General features: G+C 35.8%; 1 protein-coding gene across 4 annotated transcripts in view; it reads right to left on the minus strand.

Moving 5' to 3' along the window:
* The window catches only part of LOC124636212 (protein PALS1), a 136,859-nt gene that overhangs the window by 101,463 nt on the left and 7,581 nt on the right, over positions 1–27,815 (minus strand). For 2 of the 4 annotated variants that reach the window (XM_047172167.1, XM_047172166.1), the window contains exons 1-2: positions 20,885–21,017; positions 13,677–14,125 (exon numbers count right to left, since the gene is read on the minus strand). In XM_047172167.1, the coding sequence (XP_047028123.1) occupies positions 13,677–14,125; positions 20,885–20,905 (470 nt within the window). In that variant the 5' untranslated portion in view covers positions 20,906–21,017. Of the gene's footprint in view, positions 1–13,676; positions 14,126–20,744; positions 20,860–20,884; positions 21,019–27,815 lie in introns of those variants that run through there. The other 2 variants (XM_047172168.1, XM_047172169.1) reach the window with 2 other exon arrangements.

A 27,815-nucleotide genomic window follows, 5' to 3' on the forward strand; every position in this document is an offset into this window, starting at 1 on the left:
GACCCGATAATTGGCAAAAATATATTTTTTAAAGAATATAATTAATACCAATCAAAGTTTTCAGTCGGTCTGATACCAATGATCTGAAATCTGATGCCAAAAACTTATCTTTGTAATAATGTACGTACTACCATTGGACGTAGTTATGCAGAAACGTTCCAACCCACAAGTCACCCGAAATCGAGTTATTGTGATTGAACAGCCTAAAATTTAGCATATGGTTATCTAAACTCAATATAATTCAACAATAAAACCTCTAGTACCTTTACTAGTTAGAATAAAAAAGAATACAACTGAAACGCGTAAATGCTTATATCTCAAATTCAAGTTTAATTTGAGATATAAGCATTTACGCGTACAGTGGGTTGGAACGTTTCTGCATAACTACGTCCCATTAATCTGCATACTTACTGATTTATGAGCTGAAACAAACTATCGGCCGACTAAAAGTTTGTAGTGTGAGGGAACTCTTACTCTCGGGTAATCGGTTTAAAGCTTAGATAACGAACCTTATTTGTCGGTTAACTTACAAAAAACGGTTACAGTTAAGTGCATGTTAAGTAGAACTGATTTAGTGATGGATACTTTTTGTGAATACTTTCTAGTTGTAAATTAGGATTAGTAAACACCTCCAGATGTTTGTAATAATATATTACCTACTTCTTAACGTCATTGATATTTTCCAAAAAATATCCCAAACTAGTATTTTATCTTACTAGAACATAAAATAATCTACAGTTTTCCAACCAACCTCAAAGTTATAGTTAATAAAAATTAATACCAGCCATGAAATTTTTATGTTTTATATAAAATGAAGACATTTTCGTGTTCATCAAAACGGATAAACGGGTCAAATTCGTACAGATAATAAAAATATAAAATGCTAACATTAAAATCTTTTCTACTCGTTAAAAATATAGGAAAGTGCTTTTCATTTGTTTGTTTTTCAGCCAATCAATCATAAATTAAAAGTATTTATTCAGTGAATAATTGTAGTCTATAAGTCTACATTATTGTAAACGAAAATAAAATACTGCATAACTATGTTTTGAGAACAATTCAGAATTTAAATTTTAAAATTCTATCTACATAGGTCATTACTACCATATGCTTGCAATGCAAGTCCAAATTATAGGTAAACAAACTATGTTATCTTCATAATTTCAACCGTTCTAGGTTTTTGTCATGACATTGTTGTCAAAGTGCTTGTCGCTGAACATTGCCTTGTCACTGACAAGATGTCAATTTGAGTCAATGTTGACATAACATTGTCAGCCAGCATTTGCAGCATTTTGAAAACACTGATTAATATACCAGGAATACTTTCTTCGTCAATCAGAAGACGTCATTTCATACCAATAAACTGGTTCTGATCATTTCTCAAACAAATAATCAGCTTGTCAATTTCCCTGCATTTTATATGCCTTTTTTCTTAGAGTGGACCTAGAGTTTATCCAGAATGAAATAGGGGCTACCCACCTATAGGCAGTAGGTAGATATCCAATACAGGTACATAGGTACAATGAAGTTGACAGTAATAATTTCCCATGGCATTCAATGGCACAACATAATTAGCCCAAAAAAACTAAAAAAACACCAAAACATCGTTCTTGATCAGAACAAAGCTAATTTCACGTCCCTAATTTTTCAATTACACAACACAAAACAAGACAGACGACAATATCCGTTTTATTATATATTATACACGAAACGGCATCCATAACAGTCGTTTCCACAAAGGAAATTTGTATCAAAACTTGGCATTGTTCAAGTCTTCACGGTGACGACGTTTCTTAAGAGAACCGAGCCGTTTTCATAACTTCACGTCGGCATCCTAGGTTCAATGTTTTAGCAAAATGAATTTTATATCTGCCAGGATAAAGTTGATTATGTCTGGCGTCGTTTTAGCAGATAGGCCGTAATGGAGCGGGGGCGGGAGACAATGGTAGCGCTTAGTATTCGAGTGTTGTGCGTGTTTCCCGCGATACTGCGTTAATATTCCTATTAGGTATCGGATTATGGCTAAGGAATTCGGATACGCATCGAGTAAACGTTTTTAAACGATATTTTAACTGATAAGGGGACAGTTTGCAAGGTTTTCGGGTGATTCCCTTTATTATATCAGGTGTAATGTAGTGGGCACGGTTCCGAAATATTGTGTTGTGTTTATGAATTGGTTATCGTAATATCGTCTGTTATCTATATTGAAGTTTCTACAGGTTTCATTAGTGGAAGGTATTTGTGAGATTACGTAGATAGTGTTCAGGGGCCCGACTCTCCTAATTTTACTTAAGCGATATACGATTCACGTTCGACTCGATTCGACTGAGATCCAATCCCGACTCGATTACGATTGAAGCGTATGTGGCATTCCGCTATTTTTTCTTTGAAATAAACGTTTTTATCCTTTTCTGTCATTCAATAATGAATCATTTTGTCTGCAAATGATTTAAGATTGCAAAATGATTGTACAGCAAACTACCGTATAGACCAAAATCACCAAAATAGCAGACCAATCGCACACCAATCAAATGTCAATCGAATACGATTGGTTATTAGTAGCAGAATGCCCGATATGGTTAAAACTGCTATTGCGATCATATTGCGATTCGATTTCTATTAGATTTTGACATTATTAACTTAGGAGAATCGGGCCCCAGCACTCGGATGTATTTAATTATACACGCGTCAGATCTAAATAGCTATTTACTCGGAAATTGCTACGCTGTGAAAACTCCACCTGCAACGTCTATTGCTGCTCCATTGCTACTGTTTAAACTACCAGCTTAGAATAGTCAATTTCATCCCTAAAAAACTCATTCACGGAGCTCACGTTCTTTCCACGAAACCATTAAACAATAAAAGTTGTCTATCTCCGGTAAAGGATCAGCCGTTTTACATGATAACCAAAAAAACTTAAAAAATACGGACTTTAATAATAAACATAAAATCTTATCCTAAGTCTGACAATTGCATTAAAGTTGGTTCAGCCTAATGTTAGAAAATTACTCCTAAATATACATACAAAAGAGCACCTCCTTTTTTTAAAGTTGGTAAATAAAAATACCTTTTGACACAATAATGTTTGTTTGTCTAACATTACTTCCGAAGAATCTAATACAAACCATACAATATCAGTCGAAACGGCACGTTTAACAACTACCTATTCAATGATTAAACAAAAACAACACGCAGAGCCGACAATACGTACAATTCCCACGTCCGCTAATTATTTAGCCAATGTCAAGTTGATACGACTGTCATTAGCTGACGACTCTTCCGTTAAATGTAAGGAATTGAAAGAAAAAAATGTTAATGTGAATAGGTGGTTGAGACCTTTGCACGTTTTAGAAGTTTCAAATATTTGGTTGGTAAACAATGATTATAATTAAATACCTATAGCTTTTCCTTTCAAGGATATTGTTAATTGTGACATCAAAATAAATCCTCCCACAAAAGTAAAGATCGAAAATCTTCTGTGGCGTCCACAAAATTCATAAGAAATGCTATCTCATCGTCTTATTGAGGGTCAAAATGGAACAACCTAGTGTTCCTGATCCAAATAATAAAACCACATCACCGACTTCACTAGCTACTAAGAACTGTCCTCTAAGAATATAATAATGCAAAGCGCCAAAACACCAAACATTATAAATAGCCAAAAGCAATACAATATAAGCAAGAATACACAATAGTACGAATTCCCCAGAATGACTCGTGAACTGTCACTGCTTACCACATGACAAGGGTAAGAACTAGACTCCCGGGAAATTACCCATGATTAAAATAACTTATACAACAAAAAATATATTTATTTATGAACACAACAATAACCTTATTGCATTACTTGAAAGAAAAACTAAACGAATATTAAGTACTAGCCGTTTTTACGCGGTTTCACCCTCGTGCCGTGGGAACTACTGCCCGTACCGTGATAAAATATACTCTATGTTACTCGGGAAGAGTGTAGCTTTAGAACAGTGAAAGAATTTTTCAAATCGGGTCAGTAGGTTTGGAGCCTTAAGGGTACAAACATAAAAATGTACTCTTTATTACAATAGTGTAATAAAGAAGAAGAGAATTAAAGGAGAAGATCAAGTATTAAAGGCAAGCCTACAAAAAGATGACAAACTAGTCTTATAGACGTTCAAACAAAAAATCTAATAGGATGTCCGCAGACTGTCCATTCGAGTCATGGGTCTTAAAAACTTGGTCTGGGAACTGATATATCCAGACGAGGTGGCGAGAACGCACTACTTGAAACTCGTTTTCCACTAGCAGGAGGAATAACTACAGGATAAAATGTATATAAGAAGACATCCATGTTAAGTTAAGTTGCCTAAATAAACCTGGACTTTATTGGATAACTTAATATTTTGTAATATACAGAACATCATCATCCTCCGAGCCTTTTTCCCAAACTATGTTGGGGTCGGCTTCCAGTCTAACCGGATGTAGCTGAGTACTAGTGCTTTACAAGGAGCGACTGCCCTGCCTGACCTCATCAACCCAGTTACCCGGGCAACCCAATACCCCTTGGTTAGACTGGTGTCAGACTTACTGGCTTCTGACTACCCGTAACGACTGCCAAGGATGTTCTATGACAGCCGGGACCTACAGTTTAACGTGCCATCCGAAACACAGTCATTGGTGTCTAAGATGTACTTAGAAAGTACATACAAACTTAGAACTTAACTATACAGAACATATATAACCAAAACTAAAGGAAAAGATCAGAAATTTTAGGCAGCCTATCAGGATGTCGATTCCGAAGGAGTGGGTGCAGATCTCTCTTCTGCATGTAGTAATATACCTTACACTATAAGTAAAGATGCACAATAAACTATGAGAATAGCAGAACAGCATATAATACCGCTAGACACGTGTAAACTTACAGTACATTGTACGAATGTTTTGGAATTATTCACGCTCACTTCTTGTGGACTGAAGCTAACAGAACATTGATTTGATGTGAAACACAAAACAATATTACTGTTGGTCATAAATTGATCACTATAATCGACCATTGAACTAATGGATTCTACCATAAAAGTGGTGAGATTAACATTGATCAACTTTATTACTGACGAAGTAATTATTTCTGCTGATCTGATTTTCCAAAATTACAGTGTCTCTTCTAATTTTATAACTAACCAATCAGATGGCAATTTAGGGACGAATTTTAAAACTCTATTTTGGTAAGTCATAAGTCAAGATTTGACGTGCACCCTAATAAAAATACGATGCTATCAAGAATTCTCGACCAAACAATAAAATTAACCAGACAATAGAAAAACAATCAAACTTAATCACTTTACCTGAAGCAGGAAATAAAGAAGTCATTGAACCTAAACCACATAACGTAACAGAACTAGTACAAGACCCAAATGAAATAGATAAGATTGATGCATCTAATACAAAGAATCGTGTGAAAGGCATTTTACAGAGCACACGAGGTCTCATTACTCGTAATATTACCGGCACCGCCTCAAGGCATCGTCTGTAGCCGTCCTTAATGCACACTTTCTTGGGAAAGTTACAAAAAATAAAGTACGTATAAGAAGTTACAAACGAACTCCACTAAGGATTAATAATTTAAGCGCCCGAGGGTTGGTGAGGTTCTAAGAAATTTTGACACAAGCTGGATGTATGAAACTGAGCTGTTTTAACGTTATTTTGGACTTTATATATTTAGCATTTTATCACCAGCTCAAACGAAGTTAAATATCTCATATGTAAACTAAAATAACCATGTTATGAATACAAAATTTGATTATAAAATATTTACGTAGATATATCCCCAATGACACCACAGAAAGATGACAACCGTCATGAACTCTTATGGATGCGACGTAATAGTTTGTTTTAAATATGAGTAGGTCTAAAAAATGTTCCATATTCCCACAAGTTCCCCATAAAACCGCGGTGACATATAATTTTCCAATCTTATTTATAAACCACAAGTCATATTTACTTCGCGTCTAAAGGCGCGGCTCCACCGCGGTGCACGGAGAGGCTACGCACGTGTATTAAGCTTCGCTTTGTAAGAAAATGTATGTGGTTGTGTCCACTGCAACCCACGGAGAGGCTACGCATGAATTGACGTCATTGATACACGCGTGGCTTGCTCGAATAGGCGGTTACATAGCTCAACGCTGTCAACGTGGGTCTACGTTTCCACTGGAGTACTCGAATAAGACCCACGACTATGTACAGCTCGGTTATCGCAGAGCAGTTGTTGTAAGCGGTTACGTAGCTCAACGCTGTCAGCGTGGGTCTACCCGTGCGCCGTGCCACGCTATACATAGTCGTGGGTCATATTCGTGTATTCAGTGGAAACGTAGACCCACGTTGACAAACAAATGAATACACGCAGCTAAAATGCGCCGCGTGTCCGTGCACAGCGTGCACTGCGGTGGAGCCGCGCCTTTACTTATAAGAATGGTTTGACGTCACGCGTTAAACGTCAAGCTGGAGTCACGTCACGATTCATTGAAATCTTCGGCGTTCCAGTTTCATACCTATAAATTGACTTTCAATATTGTGGTGAACGAATTGATCGATGCAGTTTTAGACTCAATTTTAATATGATAGAGGAAAATTTGTTAGTTCCGCAACTAAAATAACTTAAAGTTAAAGCTTTAGAAGTTAAATTGTGGTGGGAACTTGAATTAAAGTGATGGGTTGTAGGCTTTTCTGTAAATTATGATAAAATTACTATTGTAAGATGTATTAGATACTGCTACAAACACAGTCTATTTGATGAACTGTAAAACGGTTTACAACAAAACTCAAAAGATGATAATTATAAACATGAAGACAGACAGTAAAATAAAGAAATAGAAGAATTTAATGGAGAAACAATTAGAGATAATTCCATTAAAATTACAACTATTACTGAAGATAATTTCACTAGCGATTGTTATAAAACTGGGACACGAGCGTTAGACGCAGCTCACACGGACTGGGAAATACCAATACTTGTGCGATTTACACGTCAAGTTATAATATCACACCTTAGTAACGTATAATTATGAATGCTGAAGAAATACTGTTTATAAATATTAAACTGTTTCGTGTCTTAGTGATTGACACGGCATTGAACACATAAACGATCATAGAAGAAGTAAAAAGTTAGTTATTATAGTGATAATAATACTTAAATGTAAGCTCTAGATTCGCACTGCGTTGAAGACACTTACATCAAAAACTGAAATTAAGCTTGATAAGTTGTCTCAGTAGCATAGGCACATCAGCTAATTTAACGTGATTGACCAAGTTTTGCAATTAAAACCATCAATCTACGTAGTTAAATTTAAAAACATCTTCGTTCACATCTCGTGTACGCAGCCATTCATATCGACTACATTTGTCCAATTAACATTAAGTATGACAGCAAATAGTATCTCAAAATCAACAAAAACTACGTCGTCAGACGTGTTTGCTTCATCTCGGCGTACGAACACATTCTCACAGACAACTGGATCGTCTCGTTCACTAGTTACTGTTACAAGTAACTCTGTATTTTGTTCCTCAGTTAACACCTGTGCAAATTGTTGGCAGTCACGATACCTCGTAATTTCTTCAATAATATTCTTGTTTTCGAGAATTAGGACAATTAGATTCAGTTGTATTGTCTTAGGATTAGCAGTTTTTGGGAGGATTAAGTTTGCCGTTTCTAAATCTTAGAAGTCATAAACATTATTGGTGGTAGTTATTTTATGTTACCTTACCACTGTGAAGGTTTGTAGCAGATTAAGAAAACATATGTTTTGAAGTTAATATTTTATTACCTACTTTCAATCCACATCCTATAGCGATTATCGTGAGAATTACTTCTGCAATCAGGGAGAATAACCAGTTGTCATTATAGTACTATGGCCTTAAGCTTTAATAATTACTTGTATCACATTTCAGGAAATGATCCTAGAATACTGACCTGAATAGCTTCGGAAGGAAATACTATTAATCATATAATTGTTACGGGTGCGGTTAAAGATAAATGTAAACTAGCATTGCTACACACTAAAGGAATTCATGGGTAATGGATATGATAACTATGAAATCTTGATTCTCAGCCATATTACATGATAAACTATAATGCTGCAAAATATAAGCCAGCCATAATAATAAGGCATAGCTTCCCGTCTATTGGGTATACTTATAATTACCTGAGGTCTATAAAACAGACATAATTATAAGTCGAAGGCAGTTGATTATTATATTGAGAAGCTCATTTCCGTAGACCTCATAGCCGTTAACGGCCAACAATGATTAAAAGAAATACTCAAGCAACATCCAGCACAGTTAGAATGTTCCAGACATTCACCCAACGGTTACCAAGTTACCACATAATCTATGTTCAGTTTACCATCCGAGGAAGAAACAATGATCTCGAGGCTGCGCTTAACGACTTCAAAACTTTGCCCTCGGGACCTCATAATAAGTTGATCCAACATTCCCTCACTTAACAAACAACAGAATCAAAACATTACCTCTTAAACAACTGTTTGTAATGCATCCTAGGAACACACAATGCACATCACAGCACAACACAAAACACTAAAAATTCCAAACATTCACTTCGAATTGTAACAAAAACTCGCGTCAAGCGGGTATCACTAAAAAATTCCGAATACAAATACTGGGATGCGTGGGAGTCGGGACGCGACGCATGCGCGGCGGGAGGGGCTCACAGGTGGGGGCAGGTACGCACCCTATCCTAACAAAGGTTTAACGACAAGTGTTGCTTCGGCAAGTGCCGGCGAATGACTGAATCAAGTGATGTACCTGGGTGCGCGCGCGCAAGGCTGAGGTCGGTTATCTATTGTGAGTACGCTACGCTAACGGATGAAAAGTTTGAATTTTCCCTATGGGTCATAATGTGGAGTAGTGATGAACTAACAGTTACTGCGGTTTTGGATTAGTACAATTTCAATGTTTGAATGGGTTTGTTTTTCTTGATGCTGTGACTAAAATGTGTAGTTTGTTGTTCTTGAATAAACTTACCCTGCAATTCTTATGTAAGTTTTCAAAGGTGGGTTACCGACAGGAAAATAAATTCAAAAATAATTATTAATTAATAATATTTTAATAAATTATTTAATGAATATAATTACAGGAAAACTAAAGGAAATAAAGATCCTTCTAATCCACGTAAAAAATAAAATTTTTACATAAATCCAAAATCACCATAAAAATTATAAGCTCCACTGATATCCCCAATAACTAGCATCCATTGTGCCACCATTACACACTTCATGGGGTCCATGGGAAGGCACAGTAGCCATCCATTATATGAAGGTAGGCACCATGCATGAGGGTGGGGAGAATCCAAGCGGAACAATGACGATTCGACCGAGACCAATGTACTAGTTGCATTTAGATATGTTGCGGATTTTTTTTAGGAATAGGTATGTCTATCTGTGTGTACCTACCTGTGCATCGTTAAGATATATTTTATATGTAGGTACAATGATTTGTCATTACGTATAATACGGTTTTCGTCTCTCGATGAATATATGCCATTTTTAAGCTATATTTCCTAAACATGTAGTTACCTAGCTATCTATTTGATGTTTTCGCAGAAGAATTAAGATTTATTAAAATGATCATTAGTTTATCTTCTTTAGAACGACCAAAGGCACGCATTATAATCAATCACACATTATAATTAACATATATCAATCTCTTGCATCAGATTTGTTGAACAAAAATTCAGTTCTCCTGTCTTTACTATCCACTATTAATTTACATCATTTCAGGAACTTAAATAAATGTCTAAAATCTAGCAATTCCAAATTCAAGTTCCACGCTCTGATTTCCAAGCAGCTCAGTGCCACCACCTAGATTACCTTACATCCACCGTCTCGTCGTGATCTACAAACGTCAACAACGCCATCTAGCGGACAGCGGAGATAACGCGTCTCATACGCAATTGGCACTAACTGGTGCGTCTGCGTCGATCAGTGGACAGGAAAATTTACGTGTTGACTGGAGTTCCTTGGATGTGGTGAGAAATCCAAGGAATTGTTTTAACAGAGGAACCCGAACAATTATAATAATATAAAATAGGTAAGTACCAACTAGTTAACGGTAGAAGTGCGACGATGAGACTGAAAAATAAGGATTGTAATTCTTGAATGGTCAGAAAACCCCCTTTAAGTAAATGATTAAAATAATTGGACTAAATTAGAGTTAGCCGATAGTTCAGCTGTAACAATTCTTAAAAATAATCTGGCCACCTATCTAAAAGCATGATGAACATAATACATGAAAGAACCATCTAACAAAACTTGCATACTACATTTGTACAATAATAATAACTATCCATATACTAATCAAAATAAACATACAGAACCCAACAGTCAATTTAAAACCAGCACAAACACGAACGACAAGTACTCGCAGCCGATACTGACAGATTTGCGCATCACAGATCTTATCTTCACTAATTACGGTATACCATACATTTACATAGCTAAAGACGATGGGAAAAAACATACCGTGAGTAGGAACGGTGGTAAAAATACTGTTGATAACTAGTTTGTATTTGTTCAAGATAAAGATTGGTAGAGAGAATGACTTGATTTAGTTTCTGATATGTAATTAATTGAAGATGTACTGCATCAGCGTCTGAATTAAACGTAAGAAGATGATTGTTTATGATATCTGAACTCAAATATTATGTCAAACCAAGCAAGTAGAAATTGTGGGTCCTACAAAATTGAGGAACACTAGCTTCATTTGCCAGTGCAGCCATTCATTAACATACATAAGGCAAATAAAAATTCACCTTGAACTTGAAGGCAGGTATTAAGCATAAAATACATAAACGGTAAAAGACAATCACGACGATATTCATATAAAAGCTACCTTGAAGATGGCAATTTAATGCCCAAAAACGCCATCCCTAACTACAAACCTTAACCTTATAATTTTTTGTGTACCATCATTAACAACATGAAGACTTACCCGAGGTTATGCATGAGCAAGGACGCAGGTAACATTTAACTGAATAACCTCAAACCAGCTGTTTTTTGGCGATTAGGTATTACTAATTAAACCGCTAATTTGAACAAAAAAGCCTAATGAGAACAAACTAAAGAAACCGTAACAGGTTTAGATGTAGTCTCTAAAAACTACTGTGACATTTAATGTAAAGTATTTGTTACGAATGATATTTTGATTTTTCGTTGCCATTTCAGAGTAATACAAAAACTATGAAGCGAATGATCGCTGATATGCATTTGATAGAGATATCAATATGAAAGAAGACTATACGGTTATAAATAAAGATAGATCTTTCGAGAGAGTTAAAGCCAAAGTTCAGGACCGTCAAGTAGTTTCCAGTCTTGTGTGAAATCAATTATAATCAAGGAAACTGTTGATCACAAAACACTAGTAAAAGACAAAATACAGATTGGACTTTAGACAGCAGCACCACCTACAAACACAGATACAAGCTAACATTTATATAAACAAAATAATTGCGTACTCAATTAACTTTTTCTACAATCCAAACAAATAATCGATGAGTAAAACAATGGTGGAACAATTGCTATATATGACGTCAACATACATGGCGTCAGGGATTGCCCAAGACAATTAAATTCTTTAATACCTACATACTGGTACATTGCCAAGCAATTTCTTACAGTATTGCAATGAAGAGAGAGGCGATAATAGAGTGCGTGGTCATGATGTGATGATAACTTGAGATGTTATGTTAGTACCTATGTGTTTTAATCGTACTTGAATAATTTACAATTGACGATGAAGTACTCAGTAATAAAAATCTTAAACAGTATAGTTTCCTGTAATAAGGATAAAAACAGGGGTTTTATTTCAAGAAGAGTAAAGATATACGACCAATTGTAAAAAGGAGGAATGGTACACAGAAGAAGTACACTAGCAGAAGCAGGCAAAGTAGGTATTCATATTTTTTTATTGCATTCCGTAATGTACATAAAGGGTGGAAATATAAAAATCTTGACACAATTATGCACCCTGATGGTAACAGCAAGCTATTATTTACAAAAGAGGTAGGTATTGCTGAATGATATTGTAAACTTAGAATGGCACTATAAATGCCATCGTTGCATTTATTAACCAGCTCAAATTAAGGATAGGAACCCAATCATAATCGATATTAACAATACTCCTTCTGTGTCTGGTGTGTTGTAGTACACACCTATACTGTTCCTTTGGCCACTTCTACTATCAATCTACAAAACCGAACGCGGAAGATACGTGCACAAAATTATTATGATTGTTTATTATATTAATTAAATAGACACCATACTTAGATTGGCATAAATTTTCATTGCATGTATAGTTTAATCGATTGAGCCCATAAAAGGATCAAACATAACATTATTAAGTCCTATAGAATTGGATTAGCAATTTAATGTCGGAATTGCAATAAATATTCCTAGAAACGGTCAGGAAATTATATTGCATTAAAATCTGTCCATATAGCGAGACATCAATAAATAGGAATAAAATCAAAAGTACTAAAATTAAGAACACAAATATTTAACTTAATTAGATGTTTATGAAAAGCATCGTCATTGTTGATGAAAAAAATATTGTTTAAAATACTGTACTTATAGAAGATCTATAACCAGAATCTTTTTTCAACTTAAATAGCGACATACTCGAGAAAGATATATAAATATGAAGATCAAACTACACAGCATAATTTAAAGCAACACAAGTCTCCCCCGAATTCTCAGTCATAAAACTTGCACGCGTAATAATGAACACCAAAGACACACTAGGGACAGCTCATTACAAAATTAAGAGCATTATCAAGATAACTTTACCGTTACCAGAGCCGTAAGCTGATACTTGTGATATATGTTCAGTTTATAGAGACAGTCTCGACCTTGGAGCTGCCAATGTTGCTACCTCCTTCACTTTCTAAGTGTTGTCATTGGTAGCAATGCGGAATTTCATTGTTTTAAGTTTTTTCTGTGTTGAATTTAGTTGTTCGAAATATTTGGCTGCTGATTTGTATGTGGTTAGTTTGATTCTCTGTTTGAACTTAGATTTCCTACCATTTTAAATGCAACCTCATTTCTAAAACCTACTTTCTTACCACAATCAAGTTATGAGTTTAAAGCCTAATGATTCAAAACACTATCATTAGTTTATTTTTTAACTGTTATCATTATAAAACCGAAAAAAGACAATCAAATTGAGGCATGAACATTTTTTAAGTAATTGCATGAATGTTACAAAAACTGGGAAAAACAGATCCGCCTCACGAGCTTAAAATTATTATAAACCTAATTCTTTGTGATTTTTAGTAACTTTGGGTAAATAGGTATTTACTGCTTCCGCCGGGCAGTTATTTTCATTTTCAAATGACCTTTGAAAATATAGGTCAGCGACTTTTGTCCAATCCGCTCTTTCAGTCTATACCGTCACATAATTTTAGATTGCCAGTGGAATATAGGCATTTCATGTCAAAATTCAGATTCGGATGTTTATGTGCTAAATAACCAACAACATCAATTAAAAAATATGATAGGATGATAACTGATCGACCGAATATTCTTGCTGTCTGCGGCTATCAATATTCTATTTAATTAATTTGTCATGTTCTCGCGAACAACAAATATGTATAGCTAGAGAAATCTAATGCAACGTCACTACCATCTAAAACTCACCGGTTCTCTCCAGGTCCAAGTTTATTATTCTCAACTATAGCCGTAGCCCTGATCCTGTGATCAGGCTGTTCCCCAATCAGCTTCTCACTCCTGCCGTTATTCAAGTGCTCCCTGGCCACACTATACGCGTCACTAATATCCCTATCAACTACCACTCCACTATCACTTTCACAAACCACTTTAACTTTTTCACTTGTGTCTACTTCGTGTTTTTCTGGTTCCACTTTCTCTTCTTCTTTGATAATGTCCTTCTTTTTGTCTATGCCGTTGGCTATGACGGGGGCTGGTTTGGCCTGGAGGGATTTTGGCTGGGCCTTCGGGGATGAGATGGTCGGCTTGCTTTCGATAGCTCCGTTCTCGTTGATGGAAGTGACGTACACTGTCGAGTTTGCGATGTAGCCGTTCAGCTCCTGTCTGTTTTCTGGTTGAGTTCGTTTTCGACGGTTAAGCTGGAACAAAAAGATAAATGTAAGATAAATATATGTGCTTACCGTTTGTTGAAGTCTTTAGAAGACACGTAAAATACCTCTAAAACTGTTAAATTATATTAGTCTGTCTAATTCTTATACTTTATGTTTGCAAATCTGTGAAATTCTAATAGACTGGTAACAGACACTACTAGGGATTTATTTATTCCTGAATGATATTAAGTCAACATCAGGTATACCATCATAGACAGTATCACTTTAACCACAGATGCGCATTGAAAAGTAAACCCTTTTTTCACCCCCTTACCATGAAACATTTTACATTACCATATTCCGATAAGAGAGAAGAACAGGGCCACGTGAGACTATTAAACGTACAACAACATCGTCTTGACCTGATTACGACACAAATTAAATAATAGAGTTAAACTGCTGTCTAGGATATGGCATGCATGACTGATAGTATCTGCGCGTTATTATTTTGTACCTAGTAAGAAAATGTAGTATGAAAAATAAAAAAATATGAATACGCTGAACTGGCTGTACCCCGCAAAGTTCCATTCGCGTTCCGAGGGAACTACTTCCCGCACCAAGATAAAAGTAGCCTACGTCCTATGTTAGACACTAAACTATTTTGAAACAGATCTGAACTATTTTGAGACGACGTTTTTTCGTAAAAGCCTGACAGACGGAAGACCATAGAGATTTACTTTCAAGTTATCCATTCCGGATTGTGAAAAAGTGAAGTGCATTCAATTATTTCATAAATGAAAAAGACTTTATTATTCCTAATTATATTTTTCCTTGTTCTTCTTCTTAATCCTATGTTCAATAATTTTTGATTTATTAAAATTATATTGCATGCCAATTGGTAAAATATGGCGGATCTATTTTTACCCTTATGTAACAACATCATTGTAACCCGTATTTGCAAAAATAAATATCTTTATCTTATTCCAAAAACAAATTACAGTGAAAAGTTAACATAACGAAACTTAATCAAATGCATTTAACACAAATAACGAATATAATCAAATGGTGCACTCAATTATGTATATTAAAATTATTAGTATTTTCATTTCAATTTATACTAGCATTCAATTCAATGATAAATTCAATTAATACATTAACAATGACAACAACAATGACTGGAAGCCGACCCCAACATGATTGGGAAAAAGGCTCGGAGGATGAGGATGATGACATTAACAATGACACAAGTACAACGTCATAATAGAGTAAAATAAATTAAATGCATGTAACCGTAGGTCATGTTGTGTTTATCGGAACAAATTAGAATGTCTACTGTTCTGTCAAGGATTTATAGACAACTTGTGTTAATAAATCAATAAAAATCATTAGATTTATATCAGTAGGAGATATATTTTATTCGCTTAGTTTAAATTTTGCCGGTATAAATCGTGATTTCCTTGTTTTAATAGGTATTTTTGATGATTCAACATGTATTTTAAGTACCTATTGCCGACTCGAAGTTTTTTGGGAAGGCTCATAAATGAATAAAACAGAAAATCAGAAAGGAATTTTACAAAAAAAATCGGGATAATGTTTAAAATTGTTAATTCTACCTGAAAACTTCCATACCTAATAATTTTCATAAACCCGAAATTAAAATCGGTCAAATTCGTTGTAATCTAATAAAAGCAGTCTAAACTTTCAAAGAATCATGAAACAATAAGAGAAATTCTCAAAACTTCGGTCGGACTGTGACGAATTCAATATTCAAGCATTTCAATCATGCAATATTCCTGACAAAAATTGCTTTTCAATTCTTCTTAGGAAATAGGAATATTTGTGTTCTGTTTACCTACAGTATTTTGTTTGTGTACTGTACATTATTATTATTTACAGATGAATAGCCTAGATATATACTTTATTTTTTGCAAATGACTGGGGTTCATTTACTTTTACATTGTGGGTACTAAGTAGGTAGCAGTGTAGGGTATTGTAGTCTACTGTAGCGCTACTTCAATATTTGTTGTAGCCCTTTTTACACTTGCTGATTTTATACAATAACAAAAAACAATTGACATCTATTTTGTCAAAACGATGACAAGTGAAACTACGCGACAGTTTTAGTAGCCCGCAACGCAATAGATATGTCGCGCTTTTAAAAAACCGAGCAGTAAATCCGCTGTTGCGAAAGCGCTGTTATGGAAAATAGTGGTTATAGAAAAAGTGGGCCCACGCCACGTTCAAAACCTACTTTAGGTAGTATCTACCAATTCCTAAATTAGAAGAAAGTGTGCTACAAAGCATCCCTCAAAACATATTTATTCACTTCCCAATCTGAGTACGAAGCTGTGATTTGTGTTTGGTACACGAACATAGCCATGTTGAAGCCTATGACAGCCACTTATCGCCATTTGCAGCACATTTAACAAGATTACTCGAGTGTGGGCTCCATAACCGTAGAAGATGTTGATAAAAAACAAAATATGGTGCCAAATAATATGCTGAGAGTGCCAATAGCGAAAAAAGTGATTTTTGTCATATACCAAGCCTATATATATAGGGTATAAGATAGCCTATAGGTATAGGACTGTGGTGATCAAATCACATTTTTAAAAAAAGCCTGTCAAAAATCAATGGATTTTATAAAGAAACTCAAGATAATATGAAAATTCTTTTAAGGTAGATAACTACTAGACCGGGCTTTAGATAGAATCCAATATAAAAAGATATCAAATTAACCATAGAAACCTGATGAATTATTGCAGCCTAAGGCCTTTTGAAGAGGATTTAAAACAAAAAAACCTTAAAAATTAATTTAAAACTTGCTAAATAGGCGCCAACAAAAGACTATATTGCTAAAGATCCTTTTAATGCGCACCCGATGACAATGTCATGGATTTTATGAAAAAAATGGTTTGAAACAATATGTCACCGCGTTATGACCGAACCTAAGATCATTCAACTAACTGGAGGCGGCATTGCCGTGCCTTTGTCTCTGCTGAATATATGAAAGTGTAGCTCAAACTCGTATTATGCATCAAGGCATCAAGTTGCACTAGCTCAGGTATATACCCTGGCTATATTCTCCCTTATGTACTCTCACTATGTACCTGTAAAACACATTTTGGTACCTACTCTTAAAACAGACTGCTTATGTGCAATGGCGAGCTTAACCAAAATGTTGGGTTTGGTTACAACCAACCCCAGAGTGAGTTCGTTGGGGTTGAAGTTAACCAAATGTGTGAACGAAAATGCATGAGCGAGCTATCACTGGAATTCTGGAATCGTATTATTGGAAGACATTTTCGCATAGACATAAGCTCAGGGCAGTTCCAGATCGTTGAATGGTCTAAGTGCCGACCCCAATTAGTGGTAAAAACGCCACTTGAGTAGAACCGTTTAAAACTGAAATGCAACAAGTGGCCACTTGATGTTCGTATTATTATGACGCCATCTTTCTGTGAGAAATGCATTTTTTTTACAAGTAGACAACTCTCATGATCCTTGTGAAAGAATGTTAAGGAGCTTTGGATCAACTCTTAAAGTAGATTTTTGTCATGCCAGATTTACTAAATACATTTCCGTGTACTTACTTAAGGAAAGCCAATATTAAGTGTGATCAGTTGATCACCTACATATACACGTAGCTAGCTGTTACCCCGCGGTTTTACCCGTATCCCGTGGGAACTACTGCCCGTAACGGGTTAAATATCTATATTACTCAAGAAGAGTGTAGCAACAAAATAAATGTTTTTGCATTAAAATGTTTCCTCTTATGATATTACTAGATATAGATAATGGTAACAACAACTCAAGAAAAGAAAATGAAATGACCAGCTTAAGAATAAAAATAAAGAAAGAGTATAATCTTCTATAGAAGTTACAATGTGGTGCAAGCAGTAGAACGCATGAAGTGTAGTGCAACTGCGAATATAAGTAACGAATCTAACGACGACGGTACCTACACTACGTACAATTACTGGAGTGGGACAAGAATGGAGAAAAAACAAACTGATAACGATAACAAATAAATAGATGCTGAAAAATTAATTTATATTAGACAAAAAGACGTAAAAGTAAGGGATAATTGCAATTGAACAGAAAAGTACGTAAAAACAGTTTGTTTAATAAAATCTACGTTCATGCTTTTGTTGAACTTGGACCTAAATATGTTGAATTGCGATTAACTTTTGTTTCTTAACTTTTTCGGTGAAATTGAATCTAGTTAGGTAGAACTATTGCTACAGAAACAATCAGTAAAAGTCCCATATTTACCAGGAAAGACATAAACACATAAAATTGCCTCTACAAGTTATAATTAAACAGAATACAAGCCAATTTCCATACAGCGGCCAACCAATCCTGTACTTCCATTGTATAACGCCACAGCTCACAACTTGGGCCAACAAGTGGAGTGGCTCGTCAAGAGCTGTGCTACACTGCAGGCCAGGCACGGAGAACAAAATGACTAGCGGAGGTGCCATAGCCATTTTTTTAATACCAAAAATCGTTGATGATGTCGCAAAGAAGATGCGGGATTGTTCGAAAGAAGAACGGGCTTAAGATTGAACACGATTGATTTTTAGTCCGTAAAAGTCTGACACTCCGTCACCGCTGCTAACCCACAGAGTTACTAGGAACGATACTGTCTTCGCCCTTATACCCGACCATTTTTTTGTAATACCAAAAATCGTGGACAGATGTCACAAATAACCCGAACGCCTCGTTAGTTCACTCGTATCTGATCGTATTGGTCATGACCACCTTACGAATTTGACATAGAAGAAGGCGAGTGACGTACAGTCAACTTCACGTCAGTGGTAACAGTTTTATAGGAAAATCGTACTTATTACTATTGAGTTAAGGTGCATGACAGTTACCACTGATGTGCAGTCTACCGTACCTGCATTATGACATATTTTTTTTTCGTGATGGGAAATCATCAGCTGTGTGTTAGCAGCGTGAGGGAGTGTCAGACTCTTACTGATTAAAACCCATCATGTTCCTTCGTAGGCCCTTTATGTACCAAGACTAGGGCTGCCAGATGGCCGGGAAATCCGAGATTGTCCAGGAATTACTAGTCTTGTCCCGTGTCCAGGAATTGCATCTTTTAGTTCCGGATTTTCGAATACCGTCATACACTAGCTTTCTTCATTTTGATAATAGTAGCAGGCCGCTTCCCTTCCTTTATTACCCCGCTGCATTGCAATTCTTCGTTTTAAAGAGCCCAGATTTCACAAGTCTTTTGAAAGGACTGCAAAAACAGTCTTCAAACATGCGAATTCTGAATAAAGGCATAAAATATAGATAGGTATTCTAATTTTTCATATTTTTTTCGTAATCCTCAAATTGTCCCGGAATCGTAATACGTGAATCTGGCAACCCTAACCAAGACCCATTACACTTTCGAACAATCCCGCAGCCGCATTATGGCATCTCCGCTCTTTCCTTACTCCGTGAGGCTAGTGAATGCAAGCTCTCTCTCTCGCACTGGTTGTGAAGCCAATGTATTGTAGTCTTCATTATGTAGTGTATGCTGCAAGTAACTCGGGCTAGTGGAGTGCCTTCGTCAAGGATCTGACGGGAACTAGCTTGTATTGTCCTGACGTGTTTGTAATTGGGAGACTGTCTCTTGTGGTGTCAGGGTAAGTAGTGTATGTGACTACACTATGTACTGGTGAGAATATTCTACAACTTTGATTTTGAAAATTTTTGGCCCTAATTCAAAACCTTCGTAATATTAAGCACGCGAAAGTAACTCTCTATGGTCACATCAAAATTACTGAACCGATTTACCTAAATGTAGTCACTCAGATACTAAAACCTGAGGAAGAACATTCATGTTTTTTATCTGGGTGCGGTAAGTAGTTCCCTTGGAACACGGCTGGAACAGCTTATTCATGATTGAAGATCAAAACAAAACACGACGCCTACGGCATTCGGCCTTACACCCCAAGCGCCTATACATTACCTAGATGTTTCACGCAAAATGCACAAGATTATTATTTTATCGATATCAATTCTGGTTCCACGACAAAACTCAATAGTTATTCAAGTTTAACTAAGGGTGCAAGCTCATAGCTGTTTACGATTCCATAACGCACTTCCAAACCTTCCCGCAATATATCGCGTTCATCTATGCCCCGTACATCACCACCTTGAGTAACCAACTATGTACGCTTACATAATAGGTAACATATACAACGCAAATAAACAAGACAACTCCATTAATATGACTAACATGTTACTGTCGCACTCCTGTTGACAGTTCGAACATGTCCTGTGTACGAGCGACGATCTGACAGTTGTTGCAAACAGCGATTGTGATTGTGAGCTGTGATAGGTTTTGTTACAATAGTGTTACCTGCCCGTTAGTTCAGTGCTATAGAGGTAATGTTCGAGAGTTTTGTACTGTATGAAGTTCTACGTGTTCCAAAGTCTTTTAATACCCCTTGCAGGACCGTGGCAGTCTTTTGGTTAATCTGTTATCCCTTAAGACTTACAATAGGCCGATTTAGCAGTTTGGGAGAGGACCCTTAAAAAGTAAACCAAAACTATAAAGGCTTATGATGATTACTTATGCACTTGTTTTTTAGATTTTAACTTATGAAATTGTCTTGTATTAGCAGCCTATCATCCTCTTTTAGTTTGTGATATAAATGCTTACCTCTACAGACAGCTTGGACATGTCGACCGGCGTGATCCGCTTGAGCGCTGACAGCCGCTGCAAGCGCTGCCGCGCCTGCTCCTCCACGGCAATGAGGAATGCATCCTAGTGACGTCACACGCTCGTAATATTGTGCTTACCTCTACAGACAGCTTGGACATGTCGACCGGCGTGATCCGCTTGAGCGCTGACAGCCGCTGCAAGCGCTGCCGCGCCTGCTCCTCCACGGCAATGAGGAATGCATCCTGGATTATGTTGTGCCCGATATCTGATACTGTGGACAACAAGAAACAATATTAATTTTAGAAAATATATTTTTGTGTGCTGTGGGGACCATGTTCATAAGGTCCGAATTAAACTTTCAATTTTTTTTGCTCAATTACCTTTACACTGTCTCATAAATATAGACAATTGACTAGGGTGAGCAATTCCTAAATAATTCAGACTTTTTTCTATTCGAATTTTAGCCGCGTCCGCAACAATGTGCGTACCTAACACCTAACTAACTATATGCAGCCGCACAACGTCCAATAGATTGGATTATGAGCTTACCTACTTCATTAAGCCGTTTTATATACTAATCCTTATTAAAATACACTGCAGTGACAAACAAACAGACATCAATGGCTATCCTATCAACTTCGCATCACTGAATCGGACACAATTCCGTAACCAAACATTTTAATAGGACAAAATCGTCATTTTCTTAGTTTCTTTCAAGTCAATATTGAAATTGTAAAGTTAATACCTACTATAAAATAAGATGTTCTTCGTTTACGTGAGATTTATTCATAATATCCTACACGTGTATGTAATTTTGCATCAATATTGAAATCCTATTAATATAACAAGATACCTAGTGGTTTCTAGTGGTTAGCAGAATCACAGATACGCTAAAATCGATATGTTGTAAGGTAACATAATGATAACTTTAAAAATCGGAGAAACGATTAACATGTTATATTACCTTAACTAGATACTGTACCAAAAACATATGTGAAAACCATTGCATCCAGCTTAATCATACTCAAATGATTAACAGTTCAACTGAATAAAAAACTAGGCCTTAGTAACTCAAGAAACAAATTGCGTTAACACAAATTGCCTAAAATAATGTATTTTTTTCCTTTTAATTCCCATCGCCTACAAAAAATAAATCATCATCCATCAAAACATATCAATTTACACAAAATATCGAATGGCAATTCGATTAAAATACTCGATAGCTCGATAGCCACGTGCATTGTAATCGATATAATCGATTGAAACAATTCGCGTGCCGATGGCGCAATTAATATTCAGCTGGCAATCGAGTAGGTTTCGGATGAGTCAGCCATTGTAGCTGCGAATATATTAAGAGGATCTGAGAAGTTTGTTTAGGCGTAGGACACTATGTTGTTTTATGCACCGCGGGGAAAGATAGAAAAAGGAATGGCACATTTCGACGGGATCGGTTTTTTACTGGATCCCGCATGCAGGATGATCGTGTGAACGCTATCACATATAAACATATTCGCCATCAAACGGGATCTTGCAATAAACTAGACTGCCGTGTGGAAGGGCAAAAAGGGCTAGAGAAGGAATAGAGGTAGGTACAAGTTAGTGAAAGTCAGACACATCCTCGCTGCACTCGTAATGGGAAGATGAAGTGGAGAAGAATTGTAAAAAGCGAACAAATTCGATGCGATATGCGATGTGGAATCGTCAAGTGCTAGTAGTTTAACCTTTAGAAAGAAGCTTTCGCCACTTTCCTAAGAACAAATGTATGTAACACCCCCAAAAAAGCACGTACAATCACCCCCTGTAAAGTAACCCCATACAAATGAGCTACTGCACCCCGGGGGTAGGTAACTTATTTACCATGCCGTCAAGAAAGTACCTAGAAACGCGAGTATGGTCATAAAAGTGAAAAATGTGCCTACATTTTGATGTTAGAACGCGAAAATTTTCAAAGGTTATTTTAAGTTCCTTGAGTTTGTGCTTTTGGAGGAATCAGCCATGCGAGACGTCCACATAAACGTAACAATAAAATGTTTGATTAAGAACTTTTAGCCGGCCGACAGTTTTTGGGCTACAAAATCAGAATGGTAGTACGCAAATTACAAAGATCAGGTACTTAGCAGGTATCAGACCGACTGAAAAGTTTCAATGTGAAAAGAAAACATCACTTCTCTAACAGCTTGCTGGCGTCGTATCGGTGCAGCGGAAAGGAGTTTCAGTCTAATTCTGCCTAAAAACATATTTATTTCTTCTCTCTCGAAATAATTGCGATACTTTCGAGCAATCCTGCAGCCCTAAATAAGTAGTAACTGAAATTACTTCTATCAAATCAACAATTGAAAACTTCCTTATTACTCACTTTCTCAGATAAACTATAGATTAGAAGTCCAGTAAGACGCGTAAAATCTCATAATATCTACAGAAATAGACATTCCTGCTCGGATGTTATCAAATGCCTCCATTTACCGTTGTTAAGTGTGTGTGAAATGGCTCCAACTGTCTCCAAATTTACTTACAACTGCTTTTTAACGTTATAGAACAATTTTAGAAGTGTCAAGCTCTGATTATGTTTTGTAGGAAATTATATGTATAAACCGTATTATTAAGTAGACAAACCGTAGTGAGAAGCGGAATTTTGACGACTTTTAAGAAAGGGGGTTTCGCTGAATTTGTGTCTAGGTTTTAACTTATTTAGATACCTAAAGCACTTGTAAAATGAAACCTACATCCGTAAATAAATAAAAGGGAAAAATATTCGAAACTCTCTTTATATAAAGAAAAGACACGAAAAAATAATGATATAATTTATATGATTTGTATGCCGATTGCTAAAATTTTGAGGATGGCAACACTGTTTAATCTTGGTGCAGAATGCGAGAAGGTCTGTTAAACAACTAGACAGCGTTTTGAAAAGCTTTTTCAATCCTAACAGACAAACAGAGCATGTAAAAACAGAGTATTATGGTGACCATACAATTACTTGTTTCCCATCGTCCTTGTTCGAACTAGACCTCAAAGCTTAGACCACAAACATAAGTACACATTATAAGTACCGTTCAGTCCGTTTGCACTGGAATGTATATTAAAAACTGGTTCCGTACTTAGCAGAGTACTAAGTGACCAACTTGTGTTTCACCAACAATTGATTTTCAACCCTATTTGTCTAGCGCTAAGATTTATTTTTGTACACCAAAAGTGGTGGTCGCTTTCTGATGTCAAAGATAGGTGATACATCATCATTAGTGATGTTTTGTGGGAATCTGATGGTTATGCTTGTGTGAATAAGGGTCAAAGTTGCTTGGGGATGTTCTTAATGTAATGTGGAATCGAGTTTTTTCATTGTTTCAATAAATATAGAGTTATGAAGGATGCTGTCTTGGGAACTAGGCGGTCTGAGAATTTAGGCTAGACCCTGCTACGTAACGTAAATATTGTAGAAGATTTGATTGGATAAATACCTATTCATTTCTGGAGTGGATTACGTCCAAACTGTAACATACTTTGAAATAGAGGATTTTAAGAGTACCTTATGTTTTTTTTTTTCGTAACATTTTGATGTGTTCGTTGATATATGACATATTTAGGAATGAGCAGATAACTCTATCTACGTAAGGAGAAGCTATACATATATTAGTGTGACAGGATATTACTACAGGTTATGTAGATCAGAATAACATACACATTATGCTAATGAAATTATTACATAACGCTGGAATTTACTCAGCGACGGACATTGAACGAATCAATATCAAGGCGCTTGTGATAACCGTCATGGTAAACACCACATAATATATCTCCGCTTGATTATGAAGCATAATAAGTACCTACATAACTATAAAGAATCAGTAAGTATCTGTCTAGCCTTTACCAACTATGTCTGGGGTCTGCTTCCATCCTTACGAGATGCATATGAGTTCCAAAGTTTTACGAGAAGAAACTGCCTTTCAAACGTCCACAACCAAGAAACTTGAAAATTAAAGTTTACAATGCCTACCGTATTGTTTTTATACTTAGTGCCGCATGATTTTTCAAGGGATTGTCATATTTGCAAGTTTTCAATTAGATCTGCGACGCTCAAAATTTTACATCTTTTTATACGTGTGTAGAGATTTTCATAAGATTCCAAACCTCCCTTCACTATTAATCAATCAGTTAATTAAATACTCACAGACATCGGCCCACCAACTCCTAAGAAACTTTTCTTTCTTTTCCCAACTCACATGGTCTGCGGGAATCGTATTCCCAGAAAACTGCCATTACTATCAAATATTAAGTTACTAACTAAGCACTAACTTACGGAGTCATTACCAGAACTGACAAATCTTTGGTTGACATGCTGTCAGGAAAAACTAGTGGGACTCCTTAGGGAATAAAAGCTTGTTGGGGAGAAAGATTATTATTATGAAGTTGGACGAAGATGCTATGTTTAGTTCTGTTATTGTTTGGACAGAGGTATTATTATTTAGTTGGCCGCAGATGTTCCCCGATTCGCACACTTAAGTATTTTGGGGGACTAAAGTCTTTAGTAAAACTTAGTTATGCTTATTTATAGATATAAATTAATTGATGTATACTTTTAATAAGACTTTTTGCCGTTGCCGCGTTGGTTTCTATATAGTTCAAGTTATATGTATCTGTATGTCATATGTTCCTTGTCTTAATGGGAAATGCAGTAACTGCACCTGATGCACTCCTTATACTCTTTTTACAACTAATGATTGCACACTTCCAGTTTTAGACCTATTTTTAAAGATTTTATTTTTAGTCTTGATAAAAAATACTAAGTTATTCCAATCTATGCATGTAAATGAAATGCTTCATCAAAAATTCCAAGATCATTTCAGAATTACAAAGATAAAGTGGATTTACATGGAAAGTTATTTCAAATCAGATAGTACAAACTTGCGTGCACACACAGATATAAATCTGAACATTTTTACTAAAAACCTCTACTTAGAATAGTTGCAGACGTGATAATATCAATTATTTTAAATACCTACGTGCGTCTATTAGGTAAGACCGACGGCTGAGTCACACAGCTGTCGCAACTGCGTAAGACTTGTCGCAGCTAGATGCGATTAGTCGTGTCTACAATGAATTGACAAACAAATCCGGAGTGATTGAAGGATTATAAAGCTCAGGACGGCGGGTTTGATGTCTGATAGTATTATGTCATTTCAAACAATTGATGCAATAGTTCGATAGAATTGAGTCTACGCGTGCTTAAGACAAATGTGTCATGCCGGTAGTCTGAAAGTTACGTAATAGACAAGTAGTCATTAATAAAACATCGATTAAAAGTCATACTCATCAAATAGGTTTTTTAGATAAAGTTTTAGAATATTAAAGACAGATAAACTAAAAGAAGGATCTATAGCAATAATGTCATTAGCCGCACCAGAGGAAGATAGTAGTAGATTGATAATAATTGATCTTGATGATGGCTGAATAAAAGATTATGACTCCTTTTATCCAATATTTCTGAATTGACCATAGCATGACAAAATAGCCTAGCATTGCACATGCACATACCATTTACAAAAGACCGCAATATAAAAGAATTTGTTGCGAACATTGTATAAAAACCTTATAATTGGCTCATCATTGATTAACTGTAGTAATTAGTAAGTAATTCTAATTAACCAGTGATTGGCAGTGTACAAACATAGGCACCTATTCATCGTTTCAACAAAAGGCTGAAGGGGAAAATACCAGTAGCAAATAAATAGTGTTTTTAGGAATCGGGCATAGGTATTGGTACACTCAAAACAAAATCTATATTTTCATTCAAAAGGCACTAGTATTTAGATATTTGTGCAAATACAGAATTAGTTTTAAGAACTGATTCAGCTATTTATAGGATTTGTCTTTGTTAAGGGTTCGTGAAATATCTGAAGCTAAGAATATAGTCTAGGCAGGAAGGCTTGGCTTTCGTCCAAGTGGACAAACATTGCCTAAGTAGGATATGATGATAAAGGGGTAATAGAAAGAATTGGCCGTAAAATGAAAGAACAGTAGGAACCTATAAATGGGAATGAAGTCATTTTTTTTATAAAAAGAGATAGTGCTTTATTTTTAAATCCTTCATCTCTTTGCAATATTAAATTAACGGAATTTAAAGCAGGATTGACAGTTTTTGGGTACTCATAAACACCAAAAACCAACAGTCAAATCGTCGAGTAGTGTTAGGTAAATGTAGATATAATGTCACCTAGCTTTACCCTTCTTTAGAAATCAAAAATATCTCAATTCTGATTCATTCAGACCCAAATTAATATTGAAACACATTAAAAATATGTTGACGAAAACATTTATTAATCCCACGAATTAGTTTCCATTTTAACAGGTATCGTTGGTACCTCAATTCTTAGAAATCCGACCAACTCAATATACGGTATTGGCGATCACTTAAGATTGTTAAGAAATATTATTAATGATTTCATCAACAAAACTGCAGTGATGGGCGTTTTGCTGATTGTGTGTTGAATAAGCGCATTCAATACATATTTTAACATGTACATATTTTATATGAATATTCGTCGACTCATATGTTTTAGAAGAATTAATTTGATACTTATAAAGCAAATGCTTGATTAAGTAATTCTTCTATTACAGGCTTTTTAGGAAAAGTTGTACTTTCTAAATTGGAAATATGTAGGTATATCCTATTTAAGGTATTTAATCCTTAAAGAAATGATGGTTCTTTAATGATGGATCGACAAAAAAGCGTAATAACCTTAGCATATCTCACTCGCGCCCTAACTCGTCCCACCCAAAATGCTAGACAATAGTGAAACCCACACAGCACACATAGTGACAATAATCGGCAGACATTCTGACGTAACGGCAGTTCTGATGCCGCTCGTCAGAACCGTACCTACATGATACGCATTAGATTGTATTGTCAGAAGGCCTACTACAGACAATACTTGGCTAGTAAAATAATGAACGCCAAGAGTGTCAACGTATGTAAGTAAATATTTTAGGTTTTGGCAATATTTTATATGGACATATCTTGAATCTTAGGGAAGATACAGCTCGTGTAATAAATAACTATTTAAAAGTGACTGA

Source organism: Helicoverpa zea, chromosome 14 (genome assembly GCF_022581195.2).
Source record: "Helicoverpa zea isolate HzStark_Cry1AcR chromosome 14, ilHelZeax1.1, whole genome shotgun sequence".
In the NCBI taxonomy this organism is placed as follows: Eukaryota; Metazoa; Arthropoda; class Insecta; order Lepidoptera; family Noctuidae; genus Helicoverpa; species Helicoverpa zea.